The sequence below is a fragment of the Manis javanica genome, chromosome 7 (genome assembly GCF_040802235.1).
Source record: "Manis javanica isolate MJ-LG chromosome 7, MJ_LKY, whole genome shotgun sequence".
Classification (NCBI taxonomy): Eukaryota; Metazoa; Chordata; class Mammalia; order Pholidota; family Manidae; genus Manis; species Manis javanica.
In genome coordinates, this window is record NC_133162.1 from 125,711,214 (window position 1) to 125,727,621 (window position 16,408).

Consider the following 16,408-nt stretch of genomic DNA (forward strand, 5'->3'; position numbering starts at 1 on the left):
CCTCATGTGGCTTCTTGGAGACCCTGGGTGGCTGACCAGCCCTCTGGCTGCAGAGCATGAGCTGGCTGGTTTGCTGATTCATGGGAAAACACCAAAATAAGGAGGGTTTGAAAGACATTGCACAGCCATAAATAGACAACAAAGATATTTTTGCCTCCATTTATGTCTGTGAAACTGGCATAAATGAAAAAAAATAATTTCACAAGTGTATACAATTTTACAGTGATTTACTACATATTTTCATGTGATATAATGAAGGCAGGGTTTCTTCCTTAAGATAAAACTAATATTCACATTAAAATGAATTGCATTAAAATTAATTTACTAATAAACTTACTTTTAATTGTTGTCCACCATCAGACCAATCCCAAACTTATGAATGGATTTCATTCTCAAACGTTGTTGATAATTAAGTTATTGGAAATTGTGAATGCATCTTCCCACTGAAACAAGGTTATCGTGGATGAGTCAGTTCTTGTATTTGAAAATATGCTTTTCTTTCCAGCGAAAGCTCTTAGAACACAAGCTACTTGGCATCTTCAGATGAGAGGTGGAAGGGAATGGGACGGAGTCATTTGTGGGCACAGTGCCTGCAGACACATTGTAGACATTCAGTAAAAGTTGGATAAGTGTTTCTAGGAATAGATAGTTGGAAAAAGAGGGAAGGAGGAGGAAATAAGCCTATGCTTCAACATGGAGCTGCCTCTCATTGTTCTAATAAAAGCAGGTTATATTCAATGACTTAAAATTTGAGCATTTCAGATTGTTGTACTATTTATTGTCCGATCCCTGAATCTGAGTAGTGAACAGTTTGAGACTCATTTGAAGTGAACAGTTCGAAAGGAAATAGACTGTTCTGAATAACATATAATGACTAATAATAACACAGAATTGTTGGCTTAGTGGGAAGGTAATCAGGCTGAATATATAGTCTTCAAAATGTACCACAGAACTTTTTGCTTACTTTTAATCCTAACCTCAGTGTATTTTCCTAATGATTTTTATCTTTTACCTCAAATAGAGTAAGAAAAAAATTATACTAACAGAGGCTTCCCCTCTAGGAATGCCTATTGTGCTATTGAAAAGGCCTTTTGAGCAGCAAAAATGCTCTTTGCCTGATTTTTACACAATGAGGCGCTTGGAATTCCCTTCCTAGAGTGGGGGAGAACAAATGGACGTGCTTGAGCAAAGTAGTAACTGATAATTTATATATACCTGATCCTTCAGAGCAATGAGGGACTTAGTATCACTTTTTCACACTTTGTGTTGCAGCCTTACATATTAAGCATCTGCTATGTGTCATCCAGTATGCCAGGCACTTGAGATCAAGAGGTGAGCAAAACAGCCACAAGCCTTGCCCAGTTTGAGCAATTAACGTGAATTATATTGTATGATCTGTAATTCCGAGAATGAAAAATCTTATAAAGGTATTTCATTACTGTTTGGAAACAGCATAAAACCTAAATGTGATTTATTCCCACCAGGAGGTTTAAAACATTTTTAACAGTAAGGTATTAACAAAGGGCCACGTGGTGGAAGCTGCTCAGGCTGAAAGTTGAGGTGGGAATCTATAAGGGCCTGGCTATACCTGTTTGAGTTTTTAAACCTACCAGTAAGATTAAGACAAATGTAAGGGAAAGATATAACTGGCTTAGGCAATGTCAGGGAAAGAATGTGAACCCTGTGGCACTCAGCCAATGAGGAACCAGGGGAGGGACTCGCGCACTAGGAGATAAATTACTGGTACCAATCTCCCCAGGTGTGCCTGCTGACCAGACACCCGATCTTGCAAGACCGTCATTAAAGCCTCGCTCTGCTGTTCTCTTTGTTTCCGTATCCACTTATTGAATTTGGACCAGTGAGTGTGTTTCTCACAATTACAGTTTATATAAATTACCTCAGTAAATAATAGACTTTCATGATATTCCCAAGAAACTTGAGGTATACTAACCGTTTCTTTCTTGGATGGCAGTTTGATCTATCGTGTGTTTTAATACTGGCAAAAAATAGGAGCATTTTGATAAGATCACAGTTGGATAATAGCCTCAGTGCTTAGAAAACTAATGTAGAGAACAGTAGTTAATGTAGCACTATGACAGAAAGAGATTACAAAGAAGTTGAAACTCAGCATATGGGAAAACTTTTGGAGCCACAAGGATGGAGTAGCCTACCTTCAGGAGCAAGACAAATGTTCCCTGACTCACATTTGACCGAATTTTCATCTTTTTTCTTTCCCATTAGTCCCTTTTGAAATCAGGAGTGCATCAGATAAAGTGCTGAAGATTTACGTTAACTGATTGACTCCATTCATTGGGAGCATGCCCCCCTGCTTGCAGCTAGTTCCAGGTCCTGGAATATGAACTGCTGTGACTTTGATGAAGAAAAGGCAAATTACACACAAAATTGGAGCTCAGGGAGTTCTTACTGAATCTAGAATGTTTAGCGAGCAAGAGTTTCATTAACCAGTTAATGACTTGGGAAAATACCAAGGGGTTCACAAGAACTTAAAATCTTAGAACTATAACACTGAAAGAATTGTTTCCTCCTGTTCCAAGTCTTTTATTTTACAGTTTGTTTCCTTAAGCCCAAAATCACACACCATTTCCTTAAATGTAATAAACACCTCAAAATTACTTCAATATGTGTTTTTTTTTGTAATTTAAAATAAAAGGACAAATGTTGAAAAGAAAAAAATCCTTTTGGTTGGTACCCCACAAAAATAACTGCTAGCCCTTTGGTTCTTATTTTTCTGGACTTCTTTTTAGGCACATTGTATGTCTATGTGTTTAATGCAGAAATGGGATCACAAGCTGTCTACCACACAGCACACTGGTAAGAAGCCCTGGCCTTGGGTGTGAATCCCAGCTCCCCAAGTTACTAGCACAAGACGCTGGCCACTTTCTTTATCTGTAAAAGAAAGTTAACAGTATACATATTCATAAGGTTGTTGTAAATAATACAAAGGAGGCAATATATGTGATTTTAGCACCATGCTTTTCTGGGGGTTTTTGGGGGGTGTTTTGTTTTTGTTTTGCAGCGGGTTCAGGTGGGGGAAGCAGGGAGGCATATATGTTTTTCTTTTGTTCTGTTGGGGCTTTTTTTTCATATTATTGAAATGTAGTGTATATACAGTATCAGTTTCTGATGAACAACTAAGTGATGCATCAACTACCACATTACTAAATGCTCACCATGGTAAGTGTAGTTGCCCATCTGTCACCATACAAACATACTACGATATTATGGGTTATAGTCCCTATGCTATGCTTCTATCCCTGTGACTAAATTATTTTGTAATTTGAAGTTTAGGCACAGATACGTTTTTGGTACACTAATGTTCTGAACTTGTACTCAGTAAACCAAGAAAAATATACAGCTAAAATTTATCATAGTTTATAAAACCTTATATTTTTTATATGAAGGTTTATTTAAATCTTATTTTTACATCTTATAAAGTAACGTTGATTCAAACTGACCCCATTAACTTTTGTGTCTATTGAGTATCTATGGCTTCTTTTGAAAATGAGTAAAATAAATGAAGTTCTTAAGAGCCTTTTTGGTTCTTTTTAATGTCTATGTTGTACACACTGTGTAGGATGTGTGTTGTTTCAGTGTATATGTAGTTTTCGTATTTATTATCACAAAATCACTATAATACATCATATAAATAACTGAATATCATATATGTAGTTGTGCTGTTTTATTTGACTTATCCAAGAAGAATCTTATGTCACTTTATAATTTGCCTTAATTTCCAAGAAGAAATAGTTTTACCCAAATTGATGTAGAAAGTTAAATGTCATCTAAAAACTAACTTATTTAAAAGAGTAATTTTAAATTTTGCTTGAGGTTTTTATACTTTTATATAATTAAATGTGAAAATTAAATGTTTTTATGCAAAACAGGTCAACAGTCAAGTTTTATGATGACGTAAGTGTTCCAATTTTTTTCCTTTTTCTCCAGCTCAACTGAGAAGTCATTTCCTTGGAGATCAACAGGTATGAGTTTTTATCAAACAAAAAACCTTGTGTTTTGCATGCCAAGAAATAGCAGTTTCCTAGCCTGCTTTCTCAACTTACTATCTCTTGGTGAAATAGCCTTTAATAGGGACAATATTGAGCTACCTTGCTTTGACATAGTTTTTAATATGCTTAATTTTTTTAACATGGTTGAGTCAATTTGTATATATCATCTATAAAGAAAGTTAAAGCACTGGATATGAACGTTTTTAATATCAACACACTTTCTGAGAATTTTCTATCATACTCATGGATGCCCTCACAAAAGTTATTATGTAATCTGGGAAAGTTGGCTAATCATTTACATAAATCAAGATCTTTGATTTCACAGTGGTGTTCACACTCAAAGAGTAGAGTTGCCTGAAATGTTCACTTCTTTATGTATCCAGATATGGAGTATCTGGTAGCTTCTATTATGTTCCAGAAGCTTCTAATGTAATCTCTTTATCTTTTTACCCCAAATTCACCTCAGATAAAGGATGAATTGTATTAACAAGAATGTCTGCCACTTTCATAAACATTTGATGTGTTCACACTCAGATTCATTAAGTGTTTATTGAGGGCCCACGTCATGCACCTTGTGCTGTGCACGTTGCTGGTCAGACAGTGATGAGCACAACACACACATGTACCCATGGAGCTTATCATATAAAGGACGATGTCAACAATGTATAAATTCTAGAATAGGCCTTGATATCTTAATACTTTGGCAATTTTTAAATACGGCTTGAGTTGAGGAAAACTCAAATCAGCAAAGGCCTGTTACCTAAGTTTACCTGAACTTCATATGAGGATTTATAGTACATACAAGGCACTCTGCTGTTCCATAAAGAAGCTATTCCCAAGAAATGTAGTATTTATTCAAACCATATATTAGGCAGAGACATGTAAAAAGCTACTTAACAATAATACTTACAAATAGCAGTTTTTATAAGGGAAGACATGCTCTGAAATAATAGGTAATTAACTGCTGAGTAAGTATTATGTGGGAAATGTATAAGTGGACAACCTACTTCTGAGATAGCTTTGCAGAGAAGATGGGCCTGGAGCCCAGGACTTGATGGGTAGAGACGGTGTTGTCATTGGGCAGCAGAAGAGATAACAGAAGTATCACGGGAAACATTTACAACTGGTTTGGGTGATGGTAAGATAAGCAAAGGTTAGACAGCCACATTGGGTCGGATTATAGTGCTCTGTGAGCACCAGGGACTTTGGACTGTCCCGCAGGCCATGGGAGCCACTGAAAATCCTTTGAACATAAAGTCACCTGAATTAAACATTCTTCAGAAGAAAGAGCAAAGCTAGAACTGTTAAAAAGCAATGTGAAAGTTCTAAAGAAAAACACTAAGCACACAGTAGTGCATTTGGTACTTGGCTATGGCAAAAGTTTACCATTCAACATAAAACTCTTCTGTTAAGTTCATCTTTAATATGCATTGTTAATTTATTGCAGAAATATTTCCTGAGAACCTTAAACTTGTCCAGCCCATAGTTGTCAATATTCTTGCACTCTTAAGCGTTTCAGGTCCAGAGGAGATACATAACTGTGCACTTAAAATTGGTGGGAAATGCCTGTGTTTATTGCAGCACTATTTACAATAGCCAAGATATGGTAGTAACCTAAGTGCCCATCAGTAGATGAATGGATACACAATGGAATATTATTCAGCCATAAGAAGAAAACAAATTCTACCATTTGCAACAACCTGGATGGAGCCAGAGGGCTATGCTCACTGAAATAAGCCAGGCAGAGAAAGACAAATACCAAATGATTTCACTCATTTGTGGAGTATAACGACAAAGCAAAACTGAAGGAACAAAATAGCAGCAGACTCACAGACTCCAATAAGGAACTAGTGGTTACCAAAGGGAAGGGGGTAGGAGAGAAGGAGAAGGGGATTAAGGGGCATTATGATTAGCACACATAATATGGGTAGGTCATGGAGTTAGAGCATGGAGAAGACAAGTAGTGACTCTCTAACATCTTACTATTCTGATGGACAGTGACTGCAATGGGGTGTGGGTAGGGGGACTTGGTAATATGGGTGAATGTAGTAACCACAATGTTGCTCATGTGAAACCTTCATAAGATTGTATATCAATGATACCTTAACAAAAAAGAAGAAGAAAGAAGTGCAGGGTGGTTATTGAATAAAAAAATGGGAGAAAATGCTATAAAGGAAAACTGTTAACTATATACCATATTTACCCATATCACTATTTTTGGGCATTCAAATTGTTTCTAATTTTTCACTGTTATAAATAACATTGTGGTAAATATTCCTATATATAAAATAACATCTGCACTTTTAATTTACCTTGGACTAGATATTTAGGAAGAAAATTATTTAAAGTATAATAAGTTTTAAGGCTCTTGATATGTGTAATCAAGTTGCTTTCCTGAAAAGATTGTATTAATTCTCCCTCCCATTAGGCATAGAAGGTTGATCCTCTCATATTCCCTCATTAGTATCATTGTTTATCTCTCTAACTATGTACAAAATATTTTAAATCCTAATATTGCACTTTTTATAGGAGGGTTAGTGTTTGATAGGTGAGAGTTCTTTGTAGCCCAAGGCTACTTACTGGCATATCAGTTAGACTCCAGTTGGGAGAACTGACCCACACCAGGTAGTTCAATAGGAGGGATTTAATACAGGGAAGTAATGCTTAAGATAAGGGTCAGTTGGAAGATCTGGGAGAATTAAACAGCATGATGAAGCACCCAAGAGGTTAACCATACCGGGAGGCTACCATCATTTCTAGGACTGCAGGGGCCAAGGGCAAGGGGGCTTTTGAGCCCCGGTGGGAGGCGGGGCCGGGGAGGTTTTCGGCATTGGCTGGAACCACGGAAGAGAGAGCGCCATGCCAGAAATGCTGCCTCATGTATAGCTGGAGAAACATCCTGGCGTCTCTGTGCAGGCTGTCTCCCAAATAAAGCACACCAGTCTGCCCTGGCTGAACTGAGCTGCAGTGGACAGTCATCACAGATTTTTAACTACCACAATCCAGGCAGGCACAGTGTATAACTGTGTTGATTTACATATAGAGAGAATGAGCTTAGATTATGAAGAAACATAATAGAGAATGAAATATCAGTTCCTTGACATCCTTTCTACCTCCCGCCCCTCTGGTACATTTATTCATTTGACCACCATCGTCAAAAAGTACAAATGCATTAAACATAGATAGATGAAATATCACATCACATTCATTATATACATACAGTCCAAGGAGCTCCCCCAAATACCGTAGTATTAGAGAAATACAGCTCCAGTAATTCATCTGTCCTCACCACAGCTACATGCATAATTTATACGTAAAACTGCAGCGTGCCTGCCCTTTGTCAGAGTGTGCTCTTAACCGACATTCACATGCAGACCTTGGAAGGGAAGGACATTAACCTTCAAACACAGCAGTCACAACAGGTATTCACTCCACTTTCTATTATTTAACTATATTAATGTTACTTGTATGGTTTCTTAAATCTGCCTACTTTTCAGCCATACTTAAGACAGTCAAGTTATAACCATAGCAATAAGTTATAATGTAGAAAATTGAAATTTTGATTATATGAGTAAAAGTAAAATTCAATTTGTTTCATGGTTCTTTTTCTACGTAATCATAGATGCCCTTTAGAAGTTTGATTGTAAGTAAACAGTGGGTTAAAAGGACCATTACTTTCACTGTGAAGTTTGTTGTCTTGTTTTTACTTCTTTGTGCACAGATACTGAATGTAGTGTGAAAAACATCTCATTTTTGAATTTAGCACTTCTTCAGAATGAGGCAGGGGTGGCTTAAATGTAAAAAATACATAAAAGGTCTTTTGTCTACTTTGTCTTTGGCTAGGTCGGACAAAAATAACACATTTATTTAATTTTCTTGGTCTCCTAAATCAGAGAGGATTGCATGAAAGGATTTTGGATTAAAGATCTGTTACTGTTCCTCAGTATTCTTTAATATCTTGAACATTTACATGCAACTTTTTTTTTTTTCAACGTAACAAATTTGACTTGAAAAGCTTGGTTCTTTAAAAGCTTTTCAGCAATAAAGTGAATTGTTAGCAGGGCAGTGATTTGATCCCTACTTGGGAGCGATCCCTGCCGACTCAGGTGTTTTCAGGATGTTGCATTCTCTTGAAATGCCAGAAACAGACCAGCTGCTGAATTTTGTTTTTAAATAGCTGCCTTACAGAGTCTCATTTTCTAAGGAGGAGCTCTGGCTTTCCATTTCTTTATGATTTGCGTTCAGGAGAATCAGCTGGCTTACTTTTTTCTCGTTGGTTGGTTTTTAACCTGTGCCAGGGATAGTAGGCTGTTTGAAAGCAAAAAGCCAAAGCTTCTCAAATTTGAAGGATGCTCAAGAGCTAACTGGCCGAAGCTTGGGGAAGAACCTTCCATCTTGCAAAACATTTTGATGTCCCCAGGCTAGTTGGAAAGGAGACTCAAGGTTCTCCTAGAATTAATAAAGTTGTTCTAAAACATTAGTGTTTTACACTCACCTTGCTTGCCTTTCTGTTACCTTCTCTCTTCATTGTTCTGTATTTTCTAGCTTACCCGCATCAACATTACATATCTAGTCTCTAAAAACATAAAATATACATTCCTTTGTGTTTTATGAAGAGGAGACATTATCACTTTCTGTTCTGGCTTTGTCTTTTCCTTAGCTTTGCATTTCTTGTAACCTTGCGTTTTGGCCTGTATTTTATGTGTTTTCTGCTACAGAGGAGTGGAGAGGGGTTGCTGTCTTTATGTTGCTTTTGTTTCCTCTTTTATTAAAAGTGCGCCATTTTTCCATTGCTCATGTCTTCATTTCAGCAATTTATGTATTTGTACAATTTCTTATGTTCCACCAAAATTTAAGGTAGCTTTTAAGAACACATATAATAAAATGGAAAAATAAATACTAGAATCACAGAAAACAACTTTTAAGAGTAATAGGTGATGGCCTGAGGAAAGTGAGAATGCATATATGTGCACATGTAGTTGTACTTCATGAGGCAGGTACTATGCATAAAATCTTTTAAAGACAATAACCTTGGACTTACCTCTCATTTGAGAAAAAGCACACCGATTCAGTCATAAAAATACCATACACAGTGTATGCTACCCACCAGAAAGCTGTGGAAGCCATGAATTGAGTCGTTTTGTCAAACTGATCATTGGTCATTAATTAAATCCTCCAGCCACATCCTGTAAAGTGAATTTTGCCACAAGTCACAATTTCACAGTTTTTCTCTTCCAGGAAAGAAAAAAATTGCTGGAGTCTAGGCAGTTGCCAGTTGTAGTACTTACGTGTAACGTGAGGGGAGAAGAGCCACATCAGCCTGGGAATCTGTCCTTCCCTCCCCACTTCCCTGCAGAGTAGGACAGGGAACGTCCTGCAGAGCTAGACAGAGCACCGTCTGTCCCCACCAGGCCAGAGATCCAGACTCACTTTCAGTTGAAGGAAGTGTTCGAGAAACAGTTGCAGGAGTAGATATTAATGTATGTTAATTGGAAATTACTACTCATGGCTAAGAAATGTAAAAGACCAAAAGATTGGAGTCTCTCTTAAAGCAATGAGTTAGCAAAGGTCACAGGAGCATTAAAGTGGGGGAAATTACTGGTTTACTCAGAAGGCATTAAGGTGTTAATAAGCTTGGTTGGGTCTTATACAACAAGTAGTGAGTAGGAGAGAAAATATTAATGATTCCACACAGTTAGGATATTTGGTGTTTGACAATAAATAGAAAATGGAAGGAGAAAGATTGGTAAAATAGAAATTTTAAACTGGTAGGATTATTTAACTTCACAGCACCACATTCAGTGATGACAGTCTACCTACTGAGGTGCTGTGATTTTCATACTGTCCATTTAAATCATCACTGCGTGGTATATACAACAGCAGTTAATACAAACTACTGAGTTTAAGACTTTACAGCAGTTCGGTTTTGCATTTTGTTTATACATTTAAACTTTGTTTCTAAAATGTATGGACACAAGTTTCCTCCACTGGAGTGGGTTTAAAAAAAAAAGTCATGTATACTGAAGATAAAAGATAAATGAGAGATGCACCCTAAGTCAATTTATCGTTCCTTTTTCCTCCATCTGAAGCAAGTAATTTACAAAACAGAAAAGCATCACACATTATGAGATAAGATGGGAACTTAAACAGAAACACTTTATGCTTCAGAAATGTACTGAATTTATAAAAGAGAGACAATAGGAAGTTATATTATACACATTCATAAATGTAATATTAGATGAGCAATCATGTATAAAGTATTATTTTATTGAGGATTTGGGATATTAGGATTTATTATGGCTATAAATTGTACAGATGACAAAGTTTTGCCACATATTACCCCCTGTTTCTCTTCTAAATACCAAGAGGAATAAGAATTCCTGTTAAAACCAGCCTTAGAATCGCAAGTTCTTCCTCCCTTATTATCTCAGGCCTTTTTTAGCCTCAGGCTCAGAGATTGTCCCCTTACCACCTCTGCAGTGCTGTAGCTCCTACCACCACTGTAAAGGTCCTCCTAACTTTTTAATGACTTATTACAAAAGTAGGCATGCTCTTTATTTCTTAAAAAAACTAAGTCTAGAAGAATGGAGTAAAAGGTAAAAATTTCCTTCATTCCCACATCTCCCCATACTGTGGGCATTGCCCTCCCACACACACCCACACACAGTGTATAAAAGAAAATCTGGAATAAAACACAACAAAATGGTATGTATGTGGAAATATCCACACACATTTGTATTTGTTTTTAATACAATGAGGCTATATTATATATTGTTCTATGATCTAGGGTTTTTCCTTAACAAATAGTAAAGCAGTGCATGTGTTTCTGCCAAGATATGAAGACCTGTTTCCTTCTTAATGGCCAAGTTACATGGTTTAGAATATTTATGTTACAAGTCCCTTGTTAGAGAACATTTTGTTTTTTTCCAATTTTTTACTTTGACGGTGGTAAAAGTTTTCTATGTACATATGTCTGAGTGTCTCTGTCAATTACATTTTTTATGTGGAACTACTGGGGCAAGGGTGGACACATTGTGATTTTAGTAAAAAGCATCAAATTGCCTACCAAAAATGCTTAACAATAAGTGGAAGTAGGGGGAGACTTTTCCTCCATCCTCTTAGGTTCAGTGACTAGAGCCTGTGAATTTAAGACACAGTAAATAGGAAAGCTACAGATTTGTGTGTTAATTTTGTATCCTGCAACTTTGCTGTATTCCGATATCAGTTCTAGTAGTTTTGGAGTGGGGTCTTTAGGGTTTTTTTATGTACAATATCATATCATCTGCAAATAAGGACAGTTTAACTTCTTCTTTACCAATCTGGATTCCTTGTATTTCTTTGTTTTGTCTGATTGCCGTGGCTAGGACCTCCAGTACTATGTTAAATAACAGTGGGGAGAGTGGGCATCCCTGTCTAGTTCCCGATCTCAGAGAAAAAGCTTTCAGCTTCTCGCTGTTCAATATAATGTTGGCTGTGGGTTTATCATATATGGCCTTTATTATGTTGAGGTACTTGCCCTCTATTCCCATTTTGCTGAGAGTTTTTATCAGGAATGGATGTTGAATTTTGTCAAATGCTTTTTCAGCATTTATGGAGATCATGTGGTTTTGTCTTTCTTTTTGTTGATGTGGTGGATGATGTTGATGGACTTTCGAATGTTGTACCGTCCTTGCGTCCCTGGGATGAATCCCACTTGGTCATAGTGTATGATCCTTTTGATATACTTTTGAATCTGGTTTGCTAATATTTTACTAAGTAGTTTTGCATCTACATTCATCAGGGATATTGGTCTGTAATTTTCTTTTTTGGTGGGGTCTTTGCCTGGTTTTGGTATTAGGGTGATGTTGGCTTCATAGAATGAGTTTGGGAGTATTCCCTCCTCTTCTATTTTTTGGAAAACTTTAAGGAGAATGGGTATTATGTCTTCTCTCTGTGTCTGATAAAATTCCGAGGTAAATCCGTCTGGCCCGGGTGCTTTGTTCTTGGGTAGTTTTTTGATTACCGTTTCAATTTCTTTGCTCGTAATTGGTTTGTTTAACTTTTGTGTTTCTTCCTTGGTCAGACTTGGAAGGTTGTATTTTTCTAGGAAGTTGTCCATTTCTTCTAGGTTTTCCAGCTTGTTGGCATATAGGTTTTCATAGTAGTCTTTAATAATTCTTTGTATTTCTGTGGAGTCTGTCGTGATTTTTCCATTCTCATTTCTGATTCTGTTGATTTGTGTTGATTCTCTTTTTCTCTTAATAAGTTTGGCTAGAGGCTTATCTATTTTGTTTATTTTCTCAAAGAGCCAGCTCTTGGTTTCGTTGATTTTTGCTATTGTTTTATTCTTCTCAATTTTGTTTATTTCTTCTCTGATCTTTATTATGTCCCTCCTTCTGCTGACTTTAGGCCTCATTTGTTCTTCTTTTTCCAGTTTCAATAATTGTGATGTTAGACTATTCATTTGGGATTGTTCTTCCTTCTTCAAGTGTGCCTGGATCGCTATATACTTTCCTCTTAAGACTGCTTTGACTGCGTCCCACAGAAGTTGGGGCTTTGTGTTGTTGTTGTCATTTGTTTCTATATATTCCTTGATCTCTATTTTGATTTGTTCGTTGATCCATTGATTATTTAGAATCATGTTGTTAAGCCTTCATGTGTTTGTGAGCCTTTTTGTTTTCTTTGTAGAATTTATTTCTAGTTTTATACCTTTGTGGTCTGAAAAATTGGTTGGTAGAATTTCAATATTTTGGAATTTACTGAGGCTCTTTTTGTGGACTAGTATGTGGTCTATTCTGGAGAATGTTCCATGTGCACTTGAGAAGAATGTATATCCTGTTGCTTTTGGATGTAGAGTTCTATAGGTGTCTATTAGGTCCATCTGTTCTAGTGTGTTGTTCAGTGCCTCTGTGTCCTTCCTTACTTATTTTCTGCCTGGTGGATCTATCCTTTGGGGTGAGTGGTGTGTTGAAGTCTCCTAAAATGAATGCATTGCAGTCTATTTCCCCCCTTTAGTTCTGTTAGTATTTGTTTCACATATGCTGGTGCTCCTGTGCTGGGTGCATATATATTTAGAATGGTTATATCCTCTTGTTGGACTGAGCCCTTTATCATTATGTAATGTCCTTCTTTATCTCTTGTTACTTTCTTTGTTTTGAAGTCTGCAACCCCTGCTTTCTTCTCGCTGTTGTTTGCCTGAAATATGTTTTTCTATCCCTTGACTTAGTCTGTGCATGTCTTTGGGTTTGAGATGAGTTTCTTGTAAGCAGCATATAGATGGGTCTTGCTTTTTTATCCATTCTATTACTCTGTGTCTTTTGATTGGTGCATTAAGTCCATTTACATTTAGGGTGACTATTGAGAGATATGTACTTATTGCCATTGCAGGCTTTAAATTTGTGGTTACCAAAGGTTCAAGGTTAGCCGCTTTAGTATTTTACTGCCTAACTTAGCTCGCTTATTGAGCTGTTATATACACTGTCTGGAGATTCTTTTCTTTTTTTCTCCCTTCTTATTCCTCCTCCTCCTTTCTTCATATGTTGGGTGTTTTTGTTCTGTGCTCTTTTTAGGAATGCTCCCATCTAGAGCAGTCCCTGTAAGATGCCCTGTAGAGGTAGTTTGTGGGAAGCAAATTCCCTCAGCTTTTGCTTGTCTGGGAATTATTTAATCCCACCATCATATTTAAATGATAGTCGTGCTGTATACAGTATCCTTGGTTCAAGGCCCTTCTGTTTCATTGTATTAAATATATCATGCCATTCTCTTCTGGCCTGTAGGGTTTCTTTCAAGAAGTCTGACGATAGCCTGATGGGTTTTCCTTTATAGGTGACCTTTTTCTCTCTAGCTGCCTTTAAAACTCTTTCCTTTGTCCTTGATCTTTGCCATTTTAATTATGTGTCTTGGTGTTGTCCTCCTTGGATCCTTTCTGTTGGGGGATCTGTGTATTTCCGTGGTCTGTTCGATTATTTCCTCCCCCAGTTTGGGGAAGTTTTCAGCAATTATTTCTTCAAGGACACTTTCTATCCCTTTTTCTCTCTCCTTCTTCTAGTACCCCTATAATACGGATGTTGTTCCTTTTGGATTGGTCACACAGTTCTCTTAATATTGTTTCATTCCTGGAGATCCTTTTATCTCTCTCTATGTCAGCTTCTATATGTTCCTGTTCTCTGGTTTCTGTTCCTTCAATAGCCTCTTGCATCTTATCCATTCTGCTTATAAATCCTTCCAGTGTTTGTTTCACTTCTGTGATCTCCTTCCTGACATCTGTGATCTCCTTCCGGACTTCATCCCATTGCTCTTGCATTTTTCTCTGCATCTCTGTCAGCATGTTCATGATTTTTATTTTGAATTCTTTTTCAGGAGGATTGGTTAGGTCTGTCTCCTTCTCAGGTGTTGTCTCTGTGATCTTTGTCTGCCTGTAGTTTTGCCTTTTCATGGTGATAGAGATAGTTTGCAGAGCTGGTACGAGTGACAGCTGGAAGAGCTTCCCTTCTTGTTGGTTTGTGCCCTTCCTCTCCTGGGAGAATAGCGACCTCTAGTGGCTTGTGCTGGGCAGCTGTGTGCAGACAGGGCTTCTGCTTCCTGCCCGGCTGCTGTGGAGTTTATCTCTGCTGTAGCTGTGGGTTTGGCCTGGCTCCAGCTGCTGCTCCATAATGGTGGAGCTGCTTTGGACGGGGAGTGGCCAGGAGGCTATTCATCTCCGTGAGGGGCCTCCGTGCTCCCTGCTGCCCAGGGGGTTGGAGTGCCCAGAGATCCCCAGATTCCCTGCCTCTGAACTAAGTGTTCCGCCCTGCCCCTTTAAGACTTCCAAAAAGCACTCGCCAAACCAAAACAACAACAAAAAGAAAGAAAAACACACGGTTTTCTTTGTCCTCAGGCACCCGCTCACCGGTCTTGCTGCCCTGTTTCCCTAGTATTGGGGTCCCTGTCCCTTTAAGACTTCCAAAAAGCACTCATCAAAAAAAAAGAGGGAAAAAAATAATAATGGCCACTCCCAGTCCTTTGTTCTCCAGCGTCGGCCTCAGGCACCCACTCACCAGTTCTGCCGCCCTGTTTCCCTAGTATCCAGGACCCCACGCATGCACTGTGTCTGTGCTCTGGTCCGGAATCCTGGGGCTGGGTGTTCAGCAGTCCTGGGCTCTCTCTCCCTCCCTGCTGACTCATCTCCTCCCACCGGGAGCTGGGGGGAGGGGCGCTCGGGTCCCGCTGGGCCGGGGCTTGTATCTTAGCCCTCTCACGAGGTGCTAGGTTCTCGCAGGTGTGGATGTGGTCTGGATATTGTCCTGTGTCCTCTGGTCTCTATTTTAGGAAGAGTTGTCTTTGTTATATTTTCATAGATATATGTGGTTTTGGGAGGAGATTTCTGCTGCTCTACTCACGCCGCCATCTTGGCTCCACCCCCAGTTTGAGTGGGGACACAGTAAATAGAGGGACAAAACCTCCAAAGTATTCACATGCATAGGAGCTCAAAAAAGAAGTAGCTAGAGTCAGGATCTTACATTTTAACTTAATAGGAGAGAGGAAGCAAGCAGAAAAGGCTTCTATGGGAACAACAAATGGGTTTCAAAGGGAAAAATAGGGATATAAGAGAGTTTGTGGGAATGTTTGTTCATTCAGGTGCAAGTAGTTGTCTCCATTTTTCCTTCATGCTATAAAATCCCCAGAAGGAATCCATGGCAGCCTCAGTCCCAGAAATTTCTACCTTTAGTGAAGTAAGGGAAGTGCCAGCAAGTTTTCTTTCTTCTTTCTGCATCTGTTGAATCTCAAATGTCGTTAGTTTAAAATAACCTTCATTCCAACTCTCAGGGTCTCATTGGGTCCCTTCAAATATATATTCCTCTGTACATCAGTGGTTATGCCTATCTGTGCTTACTATGTTGCCAGAGTATGAGAGTATACATTGTCATGAATATTTAAAAATTTAATAAGTTATTAGGCTTAAAAAAAATGTTTCAAATGTCCCTGTATCATAAGCTGTATGGGCAGATTAAACAGAGTAAAATCATTTAAAGAAGTAATTATTACATATTCATTAAATAAGAACATTGCATGGAGACTTCAACATAATCACTGACCATTCTATTATTTGAGTTAATTCTTATGGAAATAGGAGATCAACATCATCTTGGAGTTCAATGACACTGTCGTGTTTTCTGTCAGCTTTTCTTCTTTTTTTCATACCAAAAAGGATCTGGCTTGAAAGGATCTGTCAACAAAAAATGTAACCACCACCACCACCACTACCAAAACAAGCAAAACCCCCACTTTTTGGAGGTAATTCAGGTATGAACACCTCACTCCAGGGGTTCCCAGACTTTCTTTGCAGCACATTAGAACTGTGACACTTACAATCCTGGTGCCCAAGCCTCCACATACACAATTAAATCTAAAAGTCTGGGGCCTGA

General features: G+C 38.1%; 1 protein-coding gene across 17 annotated transcripts in view; it reads left to right on the top strand.

Annotated features, from left to right (window-relative positions):
- Positions 1-16,408, top strand: part of PKP4 (plakophilin 4) — a 222,016-nt gene that overhangs the window by 141,177 nt on the left and 64,431 nt on the right. For 15 of the 17 annotated variants that reach the window (XM_073241495.1, XM_073241494.1, XM_073241499.1 and 12 more), the window contains one exon: positions 3,964-3,998. The exons of 1 other annotated variant lie outside the window; for it this stretch is intronic. In XM_073241495.1, the coding sequence (XP_073097596.1) occupies positions 3,964-3,998 (35 nt within the window). Of the gene's footprint in view, positions 1-1,272; positions 1,333-3,963; positions 3,999-16,408 lie in introns of all 17 variants that reach the window. One more of the 17 variants, XM_073241507.1, reaches the window with a different exon arrangement.